The sequence below is a fragment of the Tachyglossus aculeatus genome, chromosome 11, assembly GCF_015852505.1.
Source record: "Tachyglossus aculeatus isolate mTacAcu1 chromosome 11, mTacAcu1.pri, whole genome shotgun sequence".
NCBI lineage: Eukaryota > Metazoa > Chordata > Mammalia > Monotremata > Tachyglossidae > Tachyglossus > Tachyglossus aculeatus.
Window position 1 is genome coordinate 1,270,204 of NC_052076.1, and position 19,488 is coordinate 1,289,691.

Here is a 19,488-nt window from a genome sequence, read left to right on the forward strand (position 1 = left end):
GGAAGGGACAAGAGGGAAGGCTCTGCCCTGAACTCCCTTAGCCCGTCCTCCCACATGCAGTCCCCCCACACACCAGGAGGATTCAAATCTGGCCCCTCCGGCTCTCTCCCGGACCGCCTGGGCACTTTCTCCACCCTCCCCGCCCCCCCCCCCCCCCCCCCCCCGCAAGCCCATCCTCCATGCCCTCCATCAGGGCCTCAGTATTTCTCTCTGGGAAATGGGGACAGAGTTGTGGGGGCTGGAAGAAGTGGGGATGCTGAAGGAGGGTCCCCGGGCACCGCCCCGATCCCCCACCCCAACCCGGGCTGGGGACTCACGCATAGGCCTCGAAGTCTCCGTTGTTGACTGCCTCGATCAGCTGCTCCGTGATCTTGATGATCTCCTGCTTGCGGGCTGCGGGGGGGGGGAAGACGAAAGGGAAATTGGCTTGGCCTCGCTCCAATCTGGGGACGTCGCCCCGGTACCCCTCGCCACCCCTTCGGGTGGGTTTGGGGGAGGTTGTGTATGCCCTTTTGTGGGGAGGGGCTGGAGAGACAGAGGCAGAGAGGGGCAGTGTGTGAGCTCCCCTCTGGTCTTAAAGATCCTTGTTGGGCAGGCAGCTTCAAGAAGCGTGCTCTCGTATTGTACCGTGCTCTGCGCACAGTCAGCGTTCAATGAGTACCCTTAATTGATCCACTGAGAGAGGGACAGAGGTAGATAAAGACAGAGACTGTTTACACTCCTCCCATTCCTGACCCTCCACCTTCGCTACCAATCCCTTCCTCCAGCCACTTCGCCCCTTGGCTTCTCCTCCTTCTTCCCTCCCCAGCTTCCTTCTCTCCTCTCCTGCTCATTTTTCCTCCCGTGCCCTTTCTCGGCCCCGAACAGCCCCGCGGCTCTGGTTGGAATGGCTGCCGGGGCCTTTTGACATCTGTGCCAGCGGTAAATATAGGGTGGGCTCATATTCATTCATTCATTCATTCAATCGTATTTATTGAGTGTTTACTGTGTGCAGAGCATTGTACTAAGTGCTTGGGAAGTACACGTCGGTAACGTATAGAGACGGTCCCTACCCAACAACGGGCTCACAGTCTAGAAGGGGGAGACAGACAACAAAACAAAACAACTACGAACCCTAGAAATCCGCTGGGTAGTATTATCTGAGACGACTCCTATATAACCAAAAGGTTCCTTGGTAACAATGGGGGAAATAATTCCAAAACCTGGTGGAACTAGAAATGCCAATGTTGGGGCTGTGCCAGCCCCATCCGCGCCCTCTGGGGGAGGCAGGGCCCCAGCTCGGCCACCGCCCCCCGCAGCCGAGAGGGGCTTTCAGGAGGGTCATCCAAGCCGTCACCAAAACCTGCCGGTCTCAGCTCCGCAACATTGCCAAGATCCGCCCTTTCCTCTCCATCCCAACCGCTACCCTGCTCATTCAAGCTCTCATCCTATCCCGTCTGGACTACTGCATCAGCCTTCTCTCTGCTCTCCCATCCTCGTGTCTCTCTCCACTTCAATCCATACTTCGTGCTGCTGCCCGGATTATCTTTGTCCAGAAACGCTCTGGGCATATTACTCCCCTCCTCAAAAATCTCCAGTGGCTACCGATCAATATGCGCATCAGGCAGAAACTCCTCACCCTGGGCTTCAAGGCTGTCCATCACCTCGCCCCCTCCTACCTCACCTCCCTTCTCTCCTTCTCCAGCCCAGCCCGCACCCTCCGCTCCTCCGCCGCTAATCTCCTCACCGTACCTCGCTCTCGCCTGTCCCGCCATCGACCCCCGGCCCACGTCATCCCCCGGGCCTGGAATGCCCTCCCTCTGCCCATCCGCCAAGCTAGCTCTCTTCCTCCCTTCAAGGCCCTACTGAGAGCTCACCTCCTCCAGGTGGCCTTCCCAGACTGAGCCCCTTCCTTCCTCTCCCCCTCGTCCCCCTCTCCATCCCCCCATCTTACCTCCTTCCCTTCCCCACAGCACCTGTATATAAGTATATATGTTTGTACATATTTATTACTCTATTTATTTATTTATTTTATTTGTACATATCTATTCTATTTATTTTATTTTGTTAGTATGTTTGGTCTTGTTCTCTGTCTCCCCCTTTTAGACTGTGAGCCCACTGTTGGGTAGGGACCGTCTCTATATGTTGCCAATTCGTACTTCCCAAGCGCTTAGTACAGTGCTCTGCACATAGTAAGCGCTCAATAAATACGATTGATGATGATGATGATGATGATGGGGGAGGTGGGAGCAAGCCGGGAGGGGACGGGCGGCCCTGGGCTGACCTCTTCGGGCCGGCCAGCCAGACTGGACGCCCTGTCCACCCCTGACCCGGCGGCGACCCTGGAATGTAGCCTCCGCCCCGCATTGGGAGGACAGCAGCTGCTCCTGGAACCGGGACTCACAAACTTCCCCCTTAGCCCCAGTGTCCGGGGCCTCCACGGCCGAACCCGCCAAAGCCGGAGCTATCTCAGGGATGCGTTTATGTCCGTATTCCCGGCCACCATTTCCCCCGTCTCCAATTCCCCCTTCTACACTGTACTCCCCGTACGGCTCGGGATCGTGTCTACCAACTCCGATGTAGCGTGCTCTCTCAATCAATCAATCAATCGTATTTACTGAGCACTTACTGTGTGCAGAGCACTGTACTAAGCGCTTGGGAAATCCAAGTTGGCAACATATAGAGACAGTCCCTACCCAGCAGTGGGCTCACAGTCTAAAAGGGGGAGACAGAGAACAAAACCAAACATACTAACAAAATAAAATAAATAGAATAGATATGTACAAGTAAAATAAATAGAGTAATAAATATGTACAAACATATATACATATATACAGGTGCTGTGGGGAAGGGAAGGAGGTAAGATGGGGGGGGGTGGAGATGGGGATGGAGTGCTCTCAAGCACTCAGTACGGTGACCCGCCCACAGTAAGCTCTCAATAAATACCATCGATCGATTGATTGCTTGAGACGTGGCCCAGCGGCTTTCTGGGTCTCCCGCCCCCGCCCCTCCCCCGGAGGGTCCTCCTGGCCCGCCCAGGACCCAGCTCGCCACCCCTACCCTCGGCCCTCCTCCGTCGCCCCTCGTTGCGGGACAACCTCCGGGCGGAATTCCTCGCGTCCCACACCCCCGCCTCTCCCCCCAGCTCCGCCCCCGGTCTCCGTACCCTGGCTCCGCTCCGCGCCCCGGATTCGCACCCCGCACCCCGCACCCCGGCGACGCTGCGGCGGCGTTGAAGGCGTGCGGACCACCCGGAGGGGTTCTAATCCTGCTCCGCCGCTTGTCGGCTGTGTGACTTTGGGCGGGTCACTTCACTTCTCTGGGCCTCAGTTCCCTCATCTTTAAAATGGGGATTGCGACACGTGGGACAATCTGATCACCTTGTATCCTTCCTTAGCGCTTAGAACAGTGTTTTGCACATAGTAAGCGCTTAACAAATGCTATTATTATTATTATTATTATTATTTATTATCCCGCCAGACCTACCGCGGCCCCCGCCTCAGCCCCCGCCGAGCAGGTCCTGCGGCGCCTCCTCCCACGGGAAGCCGTCCGGCCCGCACCCCCACTTACCTGGGGGTCCGTTCGCCCGTCATTCCTACTTCCGGGCCGCCCCCGCCCCCTGATCTTCCCGGCCGCTCCGAGAGCAGAGAACCCTCCTGGGAACCGGCGGCGACCTCCTTCCTCCCTCCCGCACGCCACGCAGGATCCGCTTGGGAAAGCCGGCCGGGAAGGAGCGGGGAGGTCTCTCTCCATCTCTCTCTCTCTGTCTCACCCCCAGTCCATTGCTTTAGTACTCCAGCTTTGCCCATTCCTCTCTCCTACCCTTCCTTGACCCCAGCTCCATCCTTGAACTCACGACCAAATCCTCCAGTCCACTATCCCCTGACCCACCCCTCCAAATCTGTCCCCAATTCCTCCAGTTCACTGTCCCCCAATCTTGCCCATTCAGATCTGTCCCCCAACTCCTTCAACACACTGCCCCCAGTTCCGGCCCTCCAAATCTGTCTTTTCAGTCCTCCAGTCCACTCTCTCCTAATTCTTCCCCCATCCAGACCCCAACTCCTCCAGTCCCCTGTCTTCCAATCTTGCCTGTCCAGATCTGAACCCCCAACTCCTCCAGTCCACTCTCCTCCAATTCCGGCCCTCTAAATCTGTTTCTTCACTCCTCCAGCCCACTGTCCCCCAATCCTGCCCCTCCAGATCTGTCCCCCCTTTCTTCAGTACATTGTCCCTCAATCTTGCCCCGCCAATCAGCTCCCTGACTCTCCAGTGCACCATTCCCCCCCCCACCCACACACAATGTCTTGCCTGCAGGGCCCCTCATCTGGCTACCAGCCGCCCCCATGCCCGCGCTCCTGCCGGGGCTGCCTCCAGAAGCTCGGGGTAGGCCTGGAGCAGTCCCAAGTCAGATTGGACAGCTGACCCGGCTCTCAGCTGCCAGGCTGCCGGCAGAGCGGCAGTGGACCCGGCTACTTACACGGGCCCGACAGAGAGTTTAGGAAGGACGGAGATGGGCCGCATGGCTGGGGGGCAGCGGGCTGGGGCCCTTCGGCGTCCGGTGGCCCTGAGCCCCTCCTCACCGTGCTCAGGAGGTCAGAGATCCGAGCGGCTGGACGGAACAGATGGGAGAGTCAGTGGGAGGAAGAGAAGGAGGAGGAAGAAGGGAGGGAGAGGCCAGTGAGACAGGCCAGGCAGCTGGGCAGCTAAGCTGTGGAAAGGCAGAGACTGGCTGGGGATTGGGCCACCAGCCCTCACAACTGGCCCCCAGGGACCCGAGAGAGGTCTGGGTTCAGAGCCAGATTTGAGCGACTAGGAAAAACACTCATGCTTGGAAGGTGGGCAACACAGACTCCAAGAGCTCCAGCTGGTGATTTGGGGGAGCCCAGTCAGCAACCAGGAAAGGAGGTTTGGCAGGTGGTGAGGGCAGAGCTATTTCCCCCATCCCCTAGAGAACTTCAAATCTGGGGAGACACCCTGACCTGGGCAGTTTGGGGGAGCTGGGAGGCTCGCCGGCTGAAGGTAGGGGAATGGCCAGGATGACCCTCAGCCACCCTCTCTCCCGCTCCCCACTTCTCTGGGAGTTCTTAGTGTTTTGTTTCATCTTTCCTTATGTGTTTGTGACCAGTCCCCTTTCCCTCTTCTATTTTTAGATTGTGAGCCGCCCGAGGGCCAGGAGCCATGAGCTTAGTACAATGCTCTGCCCACAGCAAGTTCTTTATCAATATTACTACTACTACTGCTGCTGCTGCTGCTGCTGCTGCTGCTGCTGCTGCTGCTGCTGCTGCTACTACTACTACTACTACTACTACTACTACTACTACTACTACTACTACTACTACTACTATTAAAGAAGCAGAACAGGTATGTCAGCTTCAGGAGGGGGTGTCCTGGAGACAGACAGAGAGGCTAGGGGATCCCAGCTCTGCCCCGGCCCAGCCCTGGGTGAGCTTGATGGTCCCTGTTGTTTGCTCTTCCCGCGGCCTGGGGGCCTCACTACTCCCTGCCCCCCTATCCCCCCACCTAGAATGGGGGCAGCAGGGGGAGAGATCCCAGAGAGGTGGGCCCTCAAGCAGTGGCAAGTGCAGTTAGGCAAAGCTGGGGGCTCCAAAGGGGTCAGGCGAGGGGTCAGAGGGATCTCACAGCCAGCAGGCTGCAGAGCCCTGGGCTCCGGGGCCCTTGCTCACCCAGCAAGCAAGGGATCCAAGGTTAGGAAGCAGGTGGTGGCGGTGGCGGTGGTGGTGGTGGAGGTGGCGGCGGCGGCAGTGGTGGCAATGGCGTTAGTGTGGCCAGCAGCGGCCAGCGGCCCGCCAGCCCTCCCGGCTCCCTCCGAGCACAAGCAAGGAAGCTGCCGGGGAGCCCCGCTACTTACGCGCACCGGACAGGGAGTTTAGGAAGGACGGAGACGGGCCGCACGGCTGTGAAGCAGCGGGCTGGGGCCCCTCGGTGTCCAGTGGCCCCGAGCCCCTCCTCACCGTGCTCAGGAGGTCAGAGATCCGGGCGGCTGGACGGAACAGATGGGAGAGTCAGCGGGAGGAGGGAGGGAGGGAGGATGTGAGAGGGGCGGGGAAGAAGGAGGGAAGGATGAGAGAGGGGCCCTGCGTGGCGAACTGAATTTGGGCAGGTTGGGTTGGGGAGAGGCTAGTTGTCAGCTGGGGTGTCCGGGGTTCCTACAGCTGAGGGAGGGGGTGTTGGGTGAGCTCGCCCCTCCCCCTCCACCACCAGTGGTAAAGCAGAAGCCAGTGGGCTGCAGGTAGGGGAGTTGGGATGCCCCAGCTATGGGCTCTCTGGGGCCTCAAGGAAGCTGGATGGGACAGGGGGCTAGATCGAGCCCAGCTTGGAAACGAGACAGCAGACGGAGGCAGAGAGGAGGACTTTGTTGGGGGGGGGGGGGGGGGGCTAAACATATCCATGGAATCAGTAATAATATCAATAAATACCATGATTGACTGATTGATCGAAGGGGGATAGACTCAGTCCAGGGATCCTGGGGTCCGTGGCTACGGACATGAAGGGTCTGGGATGGCTTCAGCCAGGGCCAGGAGAGGGCCAGGTAGAAAGCCCCTCCTGTCCCCCACCAATCAGTACCCGTGGGCTGGGGATGACAAAGGGGTGCAGCAGGTTGGACCCGGGCTGGGGGGGCTGTGGCTGAGCGGCAGCAACCCAGTTCCTGCTGGACCACATCGGACGGGGTCGGACCAGGCCTAGGCTCCAACAGGCAGGGTGGAGAGGAGGGACAGATCAGGCAGGGTTCCAGAGGGAACATCCTCCTGGCCCTGAGGGAGGGGATGGAGTGGGAGGAGGGGCGGGCCACACCCAAGACTGGACCCCTGAACTTTCCCCATGGCCCCTCGACACCCCCTTAAACCTCAAGACCCTTCAGACGGCACAGCCCCAGAGGGAGTGGCTCCCACTTGGGCCTCTTCTTGATGAAATCTATTCCCACCTGCTCATGTGCTGGCCACAGTGGTTACAGCACCCACATTGGCCACAATTGACACTGGCTGAGCAGCCAGAGTGGTCACAAATCCCAGCGGCCACTGTGGTCAGGGCAATCATAGGGTCACAGCAGCAACGCGAGCTACAGGATCACAACGGCTACAGCCACCACAGTGGTCATAGCAGCCACAGTCACCATAGTAGTCACAGGGTCAAAACGGCCACAGTAGTCAAAGCGACCATAGTAATCACAAAGACCACAATAGCCACAGTGGTCACTGTGACCACAGCTATCACAGCGCCTAAAGCCAGCACCACAGCCAAGCGGCCCGCCTGGCCCTGGATGAGGCCTACACACCCCCAGACTTCAGAGAGAGACGGGGGCCCCACAGAGGGGGTCAGCATAGGGGAAGGGCCAGACCCCACAGGGGCCAGGCCAGCTGAAGAGCCCCACTACTTACGAGCGCCAGACAGGGAGTTTAGGAAGGACGGAGAAGGGCACGGCTGTGGGGCAGCGGGCTGGGGCCCCTCGGCGTCTGGTGGCCCCGAGCCCCTCCTCACCGTGCTCAGGAGGTCAGAGATCCTGGCGGCTGGACGGAACAGATGGGACAGTCAGCGGGAGGGAGTGCGGGGAAGAGGGAGGCCTGCGCTGTCCACCAGTCCCCCCGGGGGGAGGGGGGCCCAGTCTGGGCTCGGGAACCAGCTGGGTTGAGGCAGTCGTGTCAGCCATTGGCCTTTCTCCAGCTAGGGGAAGGTGGGTGTCTTAGCTCCCTCTCCCTCAGCCCAGGCCAGTCTCAGGCTCTGCTCAGCAGCCCCGTGCCCCTGCCCCAACTTCCCTCTAGCTTCTGTGTCCCCCTTTGGGCAAGGCCGCTGGGCTGTACACACCTCTGAGAGGGAATACCCTGCCCCCCGGTCCCTAGGTCAAAACTACTTCCTCTGATCTCCCCTCCCCATCCACCACAGTAATGGGGGACCTCCCCCTAGAACCCCACATATAGCCTAGGATCCGGGGGGCAGGAGGCACCCCGAGGGGAGGGTTAGGTGAAGGAATGCGAGGGAAGGGAAATGGGAGACTTACACACAGCGACAGCAGGGGCAGGCTCAGTCCCCACACCAGACCCGGAGCAAGGCTGGGCTGGGCCACTGTCTGTGCCAGAGTCTGGGGAGGGCACTGGGATGGTGGGCAGCAGGGGATGGGGGAGGCAGGGGTGGGGAGAGGGGGAGGGGAGAAGGGGTGGTATATGGGAAGGAGGTTGGAAAGAAGCCATGAGAGGAGGAAAGGGTGATGGGAAATGGGACAGAGGTGGAGCTGTGTAGGGGTGACCCCAGGTGGGCTGACCAGGTCCTCTCCCTCCTATCTCCCCATCTCCCTCCTCCCATTCCTCTCCACACTCTTCCAGTGATTCGTCTTCACCCGCTGCCTCCTGTCCTCTCCTCCAATTCTCTTCCTGACCCTCCCAAATCTGGCTTCCTCCCCCTTCACTCCAGAGAAGCTACCCTCTGTAAGGTCACCAATGTCCTCTTGCTTGGAAAATTCAGTGGCCTCTCTTCCACCCTAATCCTCCTCGACCTCTCAGCTGCCTTCAACACTGTGGACCACCCCTTTCTTCTGGAAACATTGTTTAACCTTGGCTTTACTAACACTGCCCTCCCCTGGTTCTCCATCTTCCTCTCTGGCTGTTCATAATCGGTCTCTTTCACGGGCTTCTCCTCTACCTCCTATCCTCTAACTGTGGAAGTCCCCCGAGGCTCAGTTCTGGATCTCCTTATCTTCTTCCTCTACCCCACCCCCTTGGAGAACTCATTTGCTCCCATGGCTTTAACTACCTACCATCTCTACGTGGATGATTCCCAAATCTACAACTCCAGCCCTGACCGCTCTGCTCTAGTTTCATATTTCCACCTGGCTTCAGGACATCTCTACCTGGATGTCCCACTGCTGCCTCACATTTATCATATCCAAAACAGAAATCCTCATCTTCCCACCTAAACCCTGTCCTCCCAGCGAATTTCCCAACACTGTAGACACCACCAACCTCCCTGTCTCACGAGCCCATAACCTTGGCATTATCCTCAACTCATCTCTCTCACCCAACCCACACATTCCATCTGTCACCAAATATTCTCCGTTCTACCTTCATAACATCTCTAAAATTCGCCCTTTCCTCTCATCCAAACTACCACTGCTGATTCAACCACATCATATCCTGCCTTGACTACTTCTGTCTCATCCTGTCAGCCTCCTCACTGACCTCCCTGCGTCCTGTCTCTCCCCACTCCATTGCATACTTCACTCTGCCTCCTGGATCATTTTTCTAAAACACTGTTCAGTACTCATCTCCCCACTCTTCAAAAACCTCCAGTGTCTGCCTATCCACCTCCACATCAAATAGAAACTCTTTACCACCAGCTTAAAGCACTCAATCAGTTCTCCCTCTCTTTCCTTACCTCACTGAACTCCTATAACCCAGCCCACACACTTCGCTCTTCTAACACCAACCTACTCACTGTGCCCCAATCTCATCACTCTCATCACCGACGCCTTGCCCACAACCTCCCTCTGTCCTACGACGCCCTCCCACCTTCATATATCACAAACCTCCACTCTCCTCACCTTCAAAGCTTTACTAAAATCACACCTCCTCCAAGAGGCCTTCCCCAGTTAAGCCCACTTAGTTCCGCTTCCTTCTGCATCACTTACACACTCGGCTCTGTCCCCTTTAACCACTTGCTATTCACCCCATCCTCAGCACCACAGCACTATGTCCATACCCATACTTAATTTTAATGGCTGACTGCCCCTCTAGACTGGAAGCTCGCTGTGGACAGGGAATGTGCCTACCAACTCTGTTGTATTGTACTCTCCCAAGAGTTCTGCACGTGGTACGTGCTCAATAAATATAATCGACTGATAGATGGTATTGGCTCTGACCATTGAGGGCAGAGGTGGGGGCTCTTCCCTTAGGGCGGTGGGGGGCAGAGTCTGTAGGCATGGGGAATGTCATTCTGCCTCTATCCTTCCAGGAGCGCCCTGAAAACTGGGACACATGTGTCCTGCTTCTGTTGCCTTCTTTCAAAGCACTTAGTACAGTGTCCGGCACTCAGTAATTGGTTTTTCAATTCCCACCACCCACCCTTCATCAGCAGCCGGAGCAGATCAGACCTCCAGAGCAGTCCACTACTCAGGCCCTCCCACCAGCCAACCCGCGCTGTTTTTTCTGCTCTAAAGAGACCCGTGGCCCACCCCCAAGGATAGATACACATATTCCCTCTCACATTCTGTCCCCTTCTCCCCTTCCCTTTGTTGATCCCTTTCCTCTCTCCTCCCTCCCCGAATAAACTCCCAATCCAACTCTGAATCCAGCCCCTCTGCACCGGCAGTCACATGACAGGACCCATCTGAGAGGGTGGGAACAGAGGGAGGGAGGGTGTCCCTCCAGCCAGTCCATACAGTGAACACAGGCCCCAATCTGTCCACGCAGGTTGATGCCACCCCCTCCAATGCCAAACAGAGGAGCCCCCCACAAACTCTTCCACCCCCCTTGGACAGACAGGAATGACCATGGCTGCAACCATATGGCCTGCACGAAACGGGGAGGGGATGTTGAGCAATCACACGGTGACACACTCCTCCTCATCAGGCCAAGGGGTCCACGCTGGCAGGCAGGTGGTCTAGAGAACTAGTTAGTCCAGGGCTGTACTGGGCCCTGCATTCCCATGAGGAGTGTCAACGAGGGCCCTGACTGAGCCCACCACATCACAGTTCTCATTAGGGCCCTGGCCCCCAGAAGCTTTCACCCCAGGAAGCCAACCCTCCTGGACTCCAGAAGGACTCATGGTTTCCATGGCCCTGCCTTCACATCCTGCAAGTACCTCATCCACCGTCACCTCCTCCCCTGAGGGGGTCAGCAGCACGTGGGGATGACTGTCCCCATTTTGCAGATGGGAACACTGAGTCCTGCAGTGGTTCTTGAACTTGCCCAAGCCAGGGTGACTGATGGCAGAGGCACTCTGAGAACTTGCGCCACCTGCCCTGGCCCCAGCCCTTCCTCATCCCCTTTGCTCCCCAGTCCAACCCACTCCCTCCCAGTCTTCAGCACTGTCAATCCTGCCCACTCCCCGATGGTCCCAGGGCAGAGACGGGGGGCAGTGGGAAATGACCCGCCACCGGTACCTTTTGTGTCTTCATCCTCTATGGTGGTGGTAGTGCTGTCTGACGACTCCTGCAGGAATGTCGGGGAGGGAGCAGATGGGGAGAGACAGGAAAGGATTAAAAGCCTGTGTTTCTAGCCGGTGGTGACCCCCTGGTGGGGGCAGCATTCGAAATGGGTATCTCCTACATCTATTGTATCCTCCCCAGCACTCAGTACAGTGCTCAGCACCCAGTAGTCTGTAATATCCTGTTATATGTTTGAGGGTAGAGATGATGTCTACTCTCTCTATTGTCCTCTCCCAAGTGCTTAGTACTGTGCCCTCACAACTGTGCCCTCACACAGTAGGCTATGAGCTCCTTGAAGTCAGGAATTGGGTCTACCTCTGTTGAGCCTCTCCCGAGCACTCAATATAGTGTTCTGCATATGAAGATGCTCAGAACATTCCACTAATGGCCTTCCTGTCCACACCTGGCCCCACCTCCTAGGTCCATGTGACTCCAGCCCCTTCTTCAGTGTCCCCTGGGGCACTCGGGGAGGCTGATGCTGGCATGTGCTGGGCCTCTGGACAGAAGTGGCGAAGACCCGTTGGTCTGCAGCCCTGACGCCCCCTGACCCCGACCCACCAAGACCCGCTCAACCTTGGGAGGAAGAAGTGGGGACAGGGGCAGGCTGGGCAGCTGGGGGAGACCAATCCCCTGGGCTCTGATCCTGGAGCTACTGCCAACTTCGAGGTGATGGCCCCAATCCCTCAGCAATCCCGGGTCCTGACGGCCAAGTGGTCCCTGGTTGGGGGTGGGGAGGGGGAGAGCATTGGCCCCAGCCAGCTCAGATCCCAGACCAAACCCCTGCTGCCCCCAGCCATTTGCAAACCAGACTTGCTCAGCCTCCTCCAGCCAAGGCCCCCCACCCCCACCCTGGAATCACTGGCCAAGACTGTACCATGCCCAGCTCTCAGGCCAAGCTGAGACTGGGGCACCAGTTGGCTGGGCTCCCTTCTCCCTCTCACAGGCAAGGGGGTATGTGGAAGTGTGCCCACGTGTGTGTGCTTGTGTGTGTGAAGTGTGCCCACGTGTGTGTTTGTGTGTGTGTGTGTGTGTGTGTATATATATATATATATACACACCTTGAAAGGGTGGATGTATGAGAGGGAGAGGCTGTGACATTGTGAGGGTGGGCATGTATGAGTGTGCATATGGATACAATTGTGAGTGTGCATGGATGTCAGAAGTGTCACCAGGCCAGTTTGCCCAAACAGAGGTCACTCTTCCCAAAAGCAAGGGCACAGGAAGGGGCAGGCAGGATCAGCCACCCCAGAGCCCCCACCCATGAAGCAGGGGCCCAGGGGCCCAGTCAGCTCAGCCAAGAAACAGGCCATCAGGAGAATTCCGACCCCAAATCCCCAACACTGGGCCTTCCGCTTGGTCAGAGCTGCTGGATGCCTTGCTCCCTCCCTGCCTCCTCCCCCTGCCCAGTGGCCACCTGGCCTCCCTACCAACTCCTGGAATGGGAATGCCGATGTGCTGAAACGTGAGTGATGGACGGAGCAGAGCAGAAGCAGAGAGGAAAAAGAAATTCTGCCGGCAGGACTGTTTCAAAGAAGGGGGCGGGAGGGTTCCATTGTGGGGCCAGGGGAGCAGGGTGCCTGGGGTGCCTACCTCTCCACCCGGGGCCTGGGTGCCCTCCGTCCCTGCCGGTGGTGTGACGGGGCGTGCCCAGAGCTGAGCCTCAGAGCCAGACTGGACAGCTGGCTAAGCCTCCTCTCTGCCAGCCCCAGGCTGGACAGGTGACCCGGACTGAGATCTCCATAGCTGGAAGGGACTCCCGATTCCTTTCCCTGAGAGTTCCCTGCCCTCGTCCCCAACAGGCCGGTGCCAGGAGGCTTGAAGGACCACAAGTTTCGGCCTCTAGGGACCTGGAGGGGCATTCTGGGGCATACCATGAGCTATAGTCACTCCAGGGCAGAGCCAGACAGGACTCCGGGCGGGGGGGGGGGGACGCAGGGGAAACCTTCCCTTCAACCCTCCTACAAGCTGTGGCACTGGGGGGCTGCAAGCTCAGCCAACAGAGATTTTGAGGTGCCCCAAGTCCTGAGTCTGCCTTTCTCTATCTCGGCATACCCCTGGGGGTCGCCCAGCCCAGCCTCACCAGCCCTCTCAGCTCCATGGGTCCCTGGTCCAGCCTAGCCAAAACTGGGGACAGAGGAGACATGCTCCCAGGAGTCCTTGAGATGGGAATTGACCCTGTCAGGCCACGAGCAGACTGCCTCCAACTGCCCCCATCACTGGAAACTCCCAAGAGGGGGCCTGCAGGGGGAGAGGAGAAGGAGAGAGAGGAGGTGGCAGTACCTTAATCCCGTCCACCGGGTTGTGGATAACAGTGGTTTGAGGCTCCTAAAGAGGAAGAAGGAGACACAGGAAGGAAGGAGAGAGACAGTGAGAGAGGAAAGGGGTGAAGTCATCGAGGAGAGCGAGCTAGTGAGAGAGAGAGGCTGAGAGAGGGAAGGGGGCAGAGCCTGGAGGAGAGAGAGGAGAAAGTGAGGGCAGGAAGGGGTAGGAATTGAAAAGGAAAAGTCAACTGTGAGTAGTCCAGCAAGAGGGCAATGATTTAAAAAAGAAAATGGCCCAGTAAACCAGGGAGGGAAACCTGGGATGGGGCCACCATGAACAAGGCCAGGATGGCCAAGTGGCCAGGCCCAGGGAGGCAATGAACCTTGCCTTGAGAGCCAGGGAGCCGGGGTAGGCTAGAAGGCGGAGGTAGAAAGGCTGCTGGTGGGAGGAGGGAGAAGGGGAAGAGAAGGAGGAGGAGGAGGAGGAGGAAGAAGTGGGGAGGAGGGGCAGAGAAGGAGAAGCATTCCATGTTATGGGCGCGGAGGGCGGATCTGCTGCTGGGAGCGGAAGGAGGCTTATGGATCGCTGCTACCCCAGAGCACCGGAGCTGGAGCCCATCCAGGCCCCCCACTGCCTCTGGCCCAGCTGGGCCCAGCATCGGCAGCAGCGATGGGCCCAGGCCTCCCCAGCGATGGAAGCAATGACAGGTGGAATCCCTGAGCCCTCCAGGTGGTGGACTGACCTTGGGCCCCCTGCCCTTCGCCCGGCCACTCCACATCCACACCCAATGCTCCCATGCCACCCCCATCTCCCAGTCCTGCAGAGCTCGGAGGACCAGTCCTGGGCCGGCCAGCTCCTCCCTTAGCTGGATTCCCCTTCCCAGGCCCAGGGGCAGAGAGTAAGCTCCCTGGGAGAAGAGAGCACCTCTCGAGCTTCGGGAAGTCTCCCAAACACTGGGAATAGAGCCCTGCACTACTGCTGAGCCTGATCTGAAGCCCAAGAGCCTTCCACTCAGATCTCCCTACCCCTTCTCGCTCCTCATCAGCTGTGTCCATATGGCCTCCTACTCCAGTGGCAAGAGGCTGGCCGCACCCCCTGCCAGCCCCTGGTGGAAATAGGGCAAGCTCCAGGTGGTGAGCTGTGGGGGCAGCAGGCCCGGGGCATGTGGCCAGAGGACTTGGCCACAAGGGCAGCAGGCGCTGCCGCCAGGAGCTTGGTCGGTCCAAGGCAGCAGTTTAATCAAGAGGCTCCCCTATGTACTCTGGATCCCTAGGACAAGGCTTTGGGGACTGGAGAAGCAACGTGGCCTGGTGGAACAAGCACAGACCTGAGGGTCAGAGGACCTGGGTTCTCAACCCAGCTCTGCCACTTGGTTGCTGAGTGACCTTGGCTAGCCACTTCACTTCTCTGTGCCTCAACTATCTCATCTGTAAAATGGGGATTAAGACTGTGAGTCCCTTGTAGGTGTGGACTGTGTCCAACCTGATTATCTTATATCTACCCCAGCACTTAGTACAGTGCCTGGAACAGAGTAAGTACTTAACAAATACCATTAAAAAGAACAATAGTGGGCTTCAGACTTTTTGTACCCTCTGCAGAAGCATCGTTGTTGCAGGTAAATCCTCTACCACCCAGCCTCCCCCGCTCACCTGTAGGAGGGCTGAGGTAGAACGGAGGGTCAGCATACTCTGACGCCCCTACCCCTGGCCACAAAAGCCGCGGCATAACAAAGCCAGCAGGCTCAGGAGCTCGGCAACCTGAGAAAACGTCCCTGTCTATGAGCATCTGGCCTCGGGGCCAAGCGAGGAGAAGCCTCGATATAAGAAGGTCCCAACGTCTGTCCTAATGCCTTGCGGGGTGACTGGTGTTCTAGCTTTGAGTCAACGCCCAGAGAAGATAACCGGGCTCCCGCTCCTCTCTAGACCTCCAGGACGCGGAAGTCTGAAGACCGAGTGCCCGGTGTGGCTGAAACCCACCTCAGTGGCAACTTGTCGAGGGTGCTGGCCAGTCCTTTGGGACCGGGGTTGACCAGGGCAGTCCACGCTACTCATCTAGGATCCCATCCCCTTGGGGGAAACCCAGCTAGAGGCTGTCCACATAGAGGATGTATGTTTTTGTGGGTATATGTGCACGTGTGCACGCGCAAGTGCATTTTGGGGGAGCAGGCTGCCCTTTGCTCAAGTCCATGAATGTCACGGGGCTTCACCTCATCTCTGGCCTGCTGGAGAGAGCATGGGTCTGAGAATCAAAAGGACCTGGGTTCTAATCCTGGCTCTAGCCAATTGTTTGCTGTTTGATCTTCGGCAAGTTACTTCACTTCTCTGTGCCTCAGTTTCCTTAACTGTAAAACGGGGATACCTTTTCTGTAGCAGGGTGCCTCCCTGGACCATAGAAGGCCCTGCTTGGGAACCTGAGCATGATGAAGGGCAGACTGGAGATAAAGTCTGGTGGCTGCTTCTGGGAGCTAGACAGTCTGGCTTGGATAGTTTGGGGCTCCTGGCCCCAGCCTCTCACCTCCCTGCTCTGCTTGTGACTGTCAGCCCAGGCCTACGAAGCCTGGGTGTGGGGTTCACTGAGGACAGGAGAGAATCCTCCCAGTGGCCCAGACCGTTCCCAAAAACCTCTGGTGCTGAAATTTGGGGGCAGGACAGGGAGTTTGAGGATTTCCCTTCTGGGGACCTGGAAATGGGAAGGACGGCAGAGAAGTCTCCTCTCCCAATTCTAGGGGCCTGGGGCATAGGTCATCTCTCCTGGGCCCTGGCCCAGCAGCCTGTGGGCAGGGACTCTGGGTAAGAAGTTTTACTTGGCCAGTGGGGTCTAGGCTCACAGCTTCCTGACTTCTAAAAGGATACTCGGTGTGTACTACTCCCCTATGGGAGATCACCCCCAATATTTCCCATGACCACCACCCATACTCTGGTACCCTGCTCCTCCAGTAATTGAGCTCTTGGTTATCTTCCCATCCCAGCTGGTGACTGCTCCCTCTGGCACAGCAGAGCTCGTCAGCCAGCCACTCCCATCCAAGGGGTGCCAGGGTTCCCAAAGCAACCCAGGAGCAAGGAGGAGGGCCTGCCACTCCAGGTTTCCAGCCATGGTACAATTCTGCTTGGAGGGAGGAAATCATGTGTGGGCCTGAAACTCAGAGGGAGAGTTTCCAGGGAGCCCATGGCTTAGCAGGTCTCGACTCATTTGACCACAGAACGTTTATAAAACCACTGCGTTATGGGAGGTGGCAAAGGCAGCCTTGCAGATATAGACCCAACCCTTTACCAGCCTCAGAGCACTGTACCACCCCTGTCTGTCCCCAGTTTGTGCAGTCTGGATAACAGAGGAACCAGAAATGGTTCCTGAGAAACAACATGGCCTAGTGGAAAGAACACAGACCTGCTAGTCAGAGAATCTAGGTTCTAATTCCGGCTCTGCCATCTGCCCACCGTGTGACCTTGGGCAAATCACTTACCTTCTCTGTACCTCAGTTTCCACATCTGTAAAATGGGGATTCAATACCCATTCTCCCAAGTCTCTACTCTTTGGGACAGGGACTGATTATCATTTTTCATCTACCCCAGTGCTTAGTGCAGTGCTTGGCACATGATAAGCACTCAAAAGATGTCACAATTAGTTGCTAGCCCAGGCAATTAGCTCTCTACAAGTCAACTCTGCAGTTCTGGTAAGAATCAATTGTGTCAAACTGGTTGGCATCAAATCCCAAATGCTCCAGAGCCAAGGATTGTGTGGAGAAGGTTGGATCTCTGCCTGCCCAGCTCTGGGGACGAGGGACAAGGAGCAAGAGGGCATCCTTGTCGCAGTTGTTTGTCTCTCAAGGAGAACAAAGCCTGCCGCCCATGGCCACAGCTAACTCATTTCCATTCTTGCTCCAGCCGGGCACAGACTCATGGAAGCCACAAGCCCCGAGGGGGCGGGGTGGGAGTGGGGAGGGTGAAGAAGGCTGGACAGGGTACAGGAGCAGGAGCTTGGGAACCAGAGGCATTCTGCCCAGGAATTTCCCAGATGCCAGGCAGGGCACCTGCTCCTCCCTTTGGGGTGGATTTTACCCCCTCCTTCCTCTTCTTCCCACCCTCCTCCCTCTTCTTCCCACCCTCCTCTCTGCTCTCCTTCCTTCCCAACCCAAGACCCCCTTCTGTCTTCTCTTCCAAGTATGCCCTGCCTGGAGTCCACAGTTCCCAGGCTCCATCTGGGACTTGGGGCACAGGAGTCATAGATTAGGCCCTTCTCCAGCCCAGCTAATGCTAGCTGCTGGACACTGAAGGTCTGGGCTGCCCAGCAGACCCCCACCCCCCACCCCCGCAGCCTGAAATTGAGGGCCCATGGGGCTATGTCCTTGGGATTGGGGGAGGCCTGGCTGGGCTGTGGCCTGGATTACACACACACACACACACACACACACTCTCTCTCTCTCTCTCTCTCTCTCTCTCTCTCTCTCTCTCTCTTTCTCTCTCCCTCCCCAGGCTGGCCCCATCCTGACTAAGGGGAAGCAGGGGAGGGGGCCGCACGGGGAGGGACAGCCAGGTTATTCCATACCAGGGCAGCTGGAGGGAGGCTTCCTTTAGGGCTGGTGGCACCACCACTGTTCTTGGTGCTGTTTGTCTGAGGCTGAGGCAGAGGAGGAGGAGGAGAAAAACATAGAGATACACAGAGACGGAGGGAGGAACAGAGAGATACAAAGACACAGAGCAAGGTACCGAGATGGAGAGAGACAGAGACACCGACAGAAACAGAGAGAGGATTTGAAGAAGCAGCATCCAATTTCGGCCCCATGAGAGGCTCCAATCTTCCCCCCGCCCCCCCGCCCCACCGCCCTGCACCCTGCGGTACGTTGTCAAGGCCCTGGCCCGTTGGGTGGTCCTGGAAACCAGCAGGTGCCAGAGACCCTACCAGGGACAGCAACTGTGGGGCAACCAAAGTCCCCAACCCCCACCAAAGGGGAGGCTAGACCCCCCCACACACGCCAGGGACAGAAGGGGGGTCCCGATCAGAGCTAGGCTACAGCTGGATCCTAGAGCCGACCCCCCAACACTGATCCCCGGCTCCAGGGGCCAATCCCACCCGCCGGACCCAGAGGGGGCACGGGGGAGGGGGGAGGCGGGAATGGTCCGGGGCCTCACCTTGACCCCATCTGCTTTCTTGTTCAGCAGACTCTTGGCTGCTTCATGGGGAGGGAAAGAGAAGATGTCAATGTTGGTGGGGTTTCCCCTCCCAGACCTTCCCCGATGAGAGTCCCGCCACAACCAATGGCAGGACAGTGGGATGGGCTGCGGCCGGAAGGTCTCACAGCCCACATCCCGGCGGGATGGTCAGCCTCAGCTGCTAGCCGGCCCCCACCCAGTCACCCCCAGGGTGGGTCTGCAGAGGAAGTATGGTGGATGGACTGGGGAGGAAGGGTAGGGGGGCTGCTAGGCTCTGGACTCAGACCTGAGAGTGACCCCCACCCACCTACCAAGAGAGTCAAGGAGGGTGGGAGGGAGAAAGGAGAGGGAGGATGAAGGGCGGAAAATGCGTGTTTAGTGTATTCCACATCAACCGGCCTCCCCAATTTGGAGACAGCTGAAGCCGATCAGATGCTTGGCCCCTTCGTTCCCTCTTGCTCCCCTGCCTGCCGCTGCTAGATCCCTGCCCCGGGCCCTGGGAGGTGCGAGCTCCAAAACCACAATAAAACGTCAGCTTACCTTGCAGGAAAGGAAAGATATGGGCAGGTGACAGGAGGGGCAGGAGCGAGGACAAGGGAAGAAAGAAAAGAAGACCGTTGGCGTAGGACGACAGCAAAGTTTCCAGAAGCTCAGGGCCGCCCTGTCCGGGACAGCAAGTAGGGTGGGCCGTGCCCTCCCTCCTCGCCCCATGGCGTCTTCTCCCCCACTCCCCACCCACTCCCACTCTGCCAAGCCCCTGGTTTGAAGCAGGGAGCACCTGCCAGACTAAAGAACTCAGGTATAGGGGTGTTGGGAGGGTGCCTTTGGAGAATGTCACAATGGGGACCACCGTGGGGCCCCGAGGCCCTGCCGGTCCTTGACTGGAGGACAGGCAGGGCAGGCTTCGAGGGGGAGGCCGGGGGCAGGGCAGGCGGAGCAGCGAGA

General features: G+C 58.0%; 1 protein-coding gene across 4 annotated transcripts in view; it reads right to left on the minus strand.

Moving 5' to 3' along the window:
- CAMK2B (calcium/calmodulin dependent protein kinase II beta) overlaps positions 1–19,488 on the minus strand; it is an 81,856-nt gene that overhangs the window by 9,017 nt on the left and 53,351 nt on the right. For 2 of the 4 annotated variants that reach the window (XM_038754702.1, XM_038754703.1), the window contains exons 14-18: positions 18,523–18,560; positions 17,939–18,010; positions 13,415–13,459; positions 11,090–11,138; positions 318–393 (exon numbers count right to left, since the gene is read on the minus strand). In XM_038754702.1, coding sequence (XP_038610630.1) covers positions 318–393; positions 11,090–11,138; positions 13,415–13,459; positions 17,939–18,010; positions 18,523–18,560 — 280 coding nt within the window. Of the gene's footprint in view, positions 1–317; positions 394–4,456; positions 4,589–5,848; positions 5,981–7,376; positions 7,506–11,089; positions 11,139–13,414; positions 13,460–17,938; positions 18,011–18,522; positions 18,561–19,488 lie in introns of all 4 variants that reach the window. The other 2 variants (XM_038754705.1, XM_038754704.1) reach the window with 2 other exon arrangements.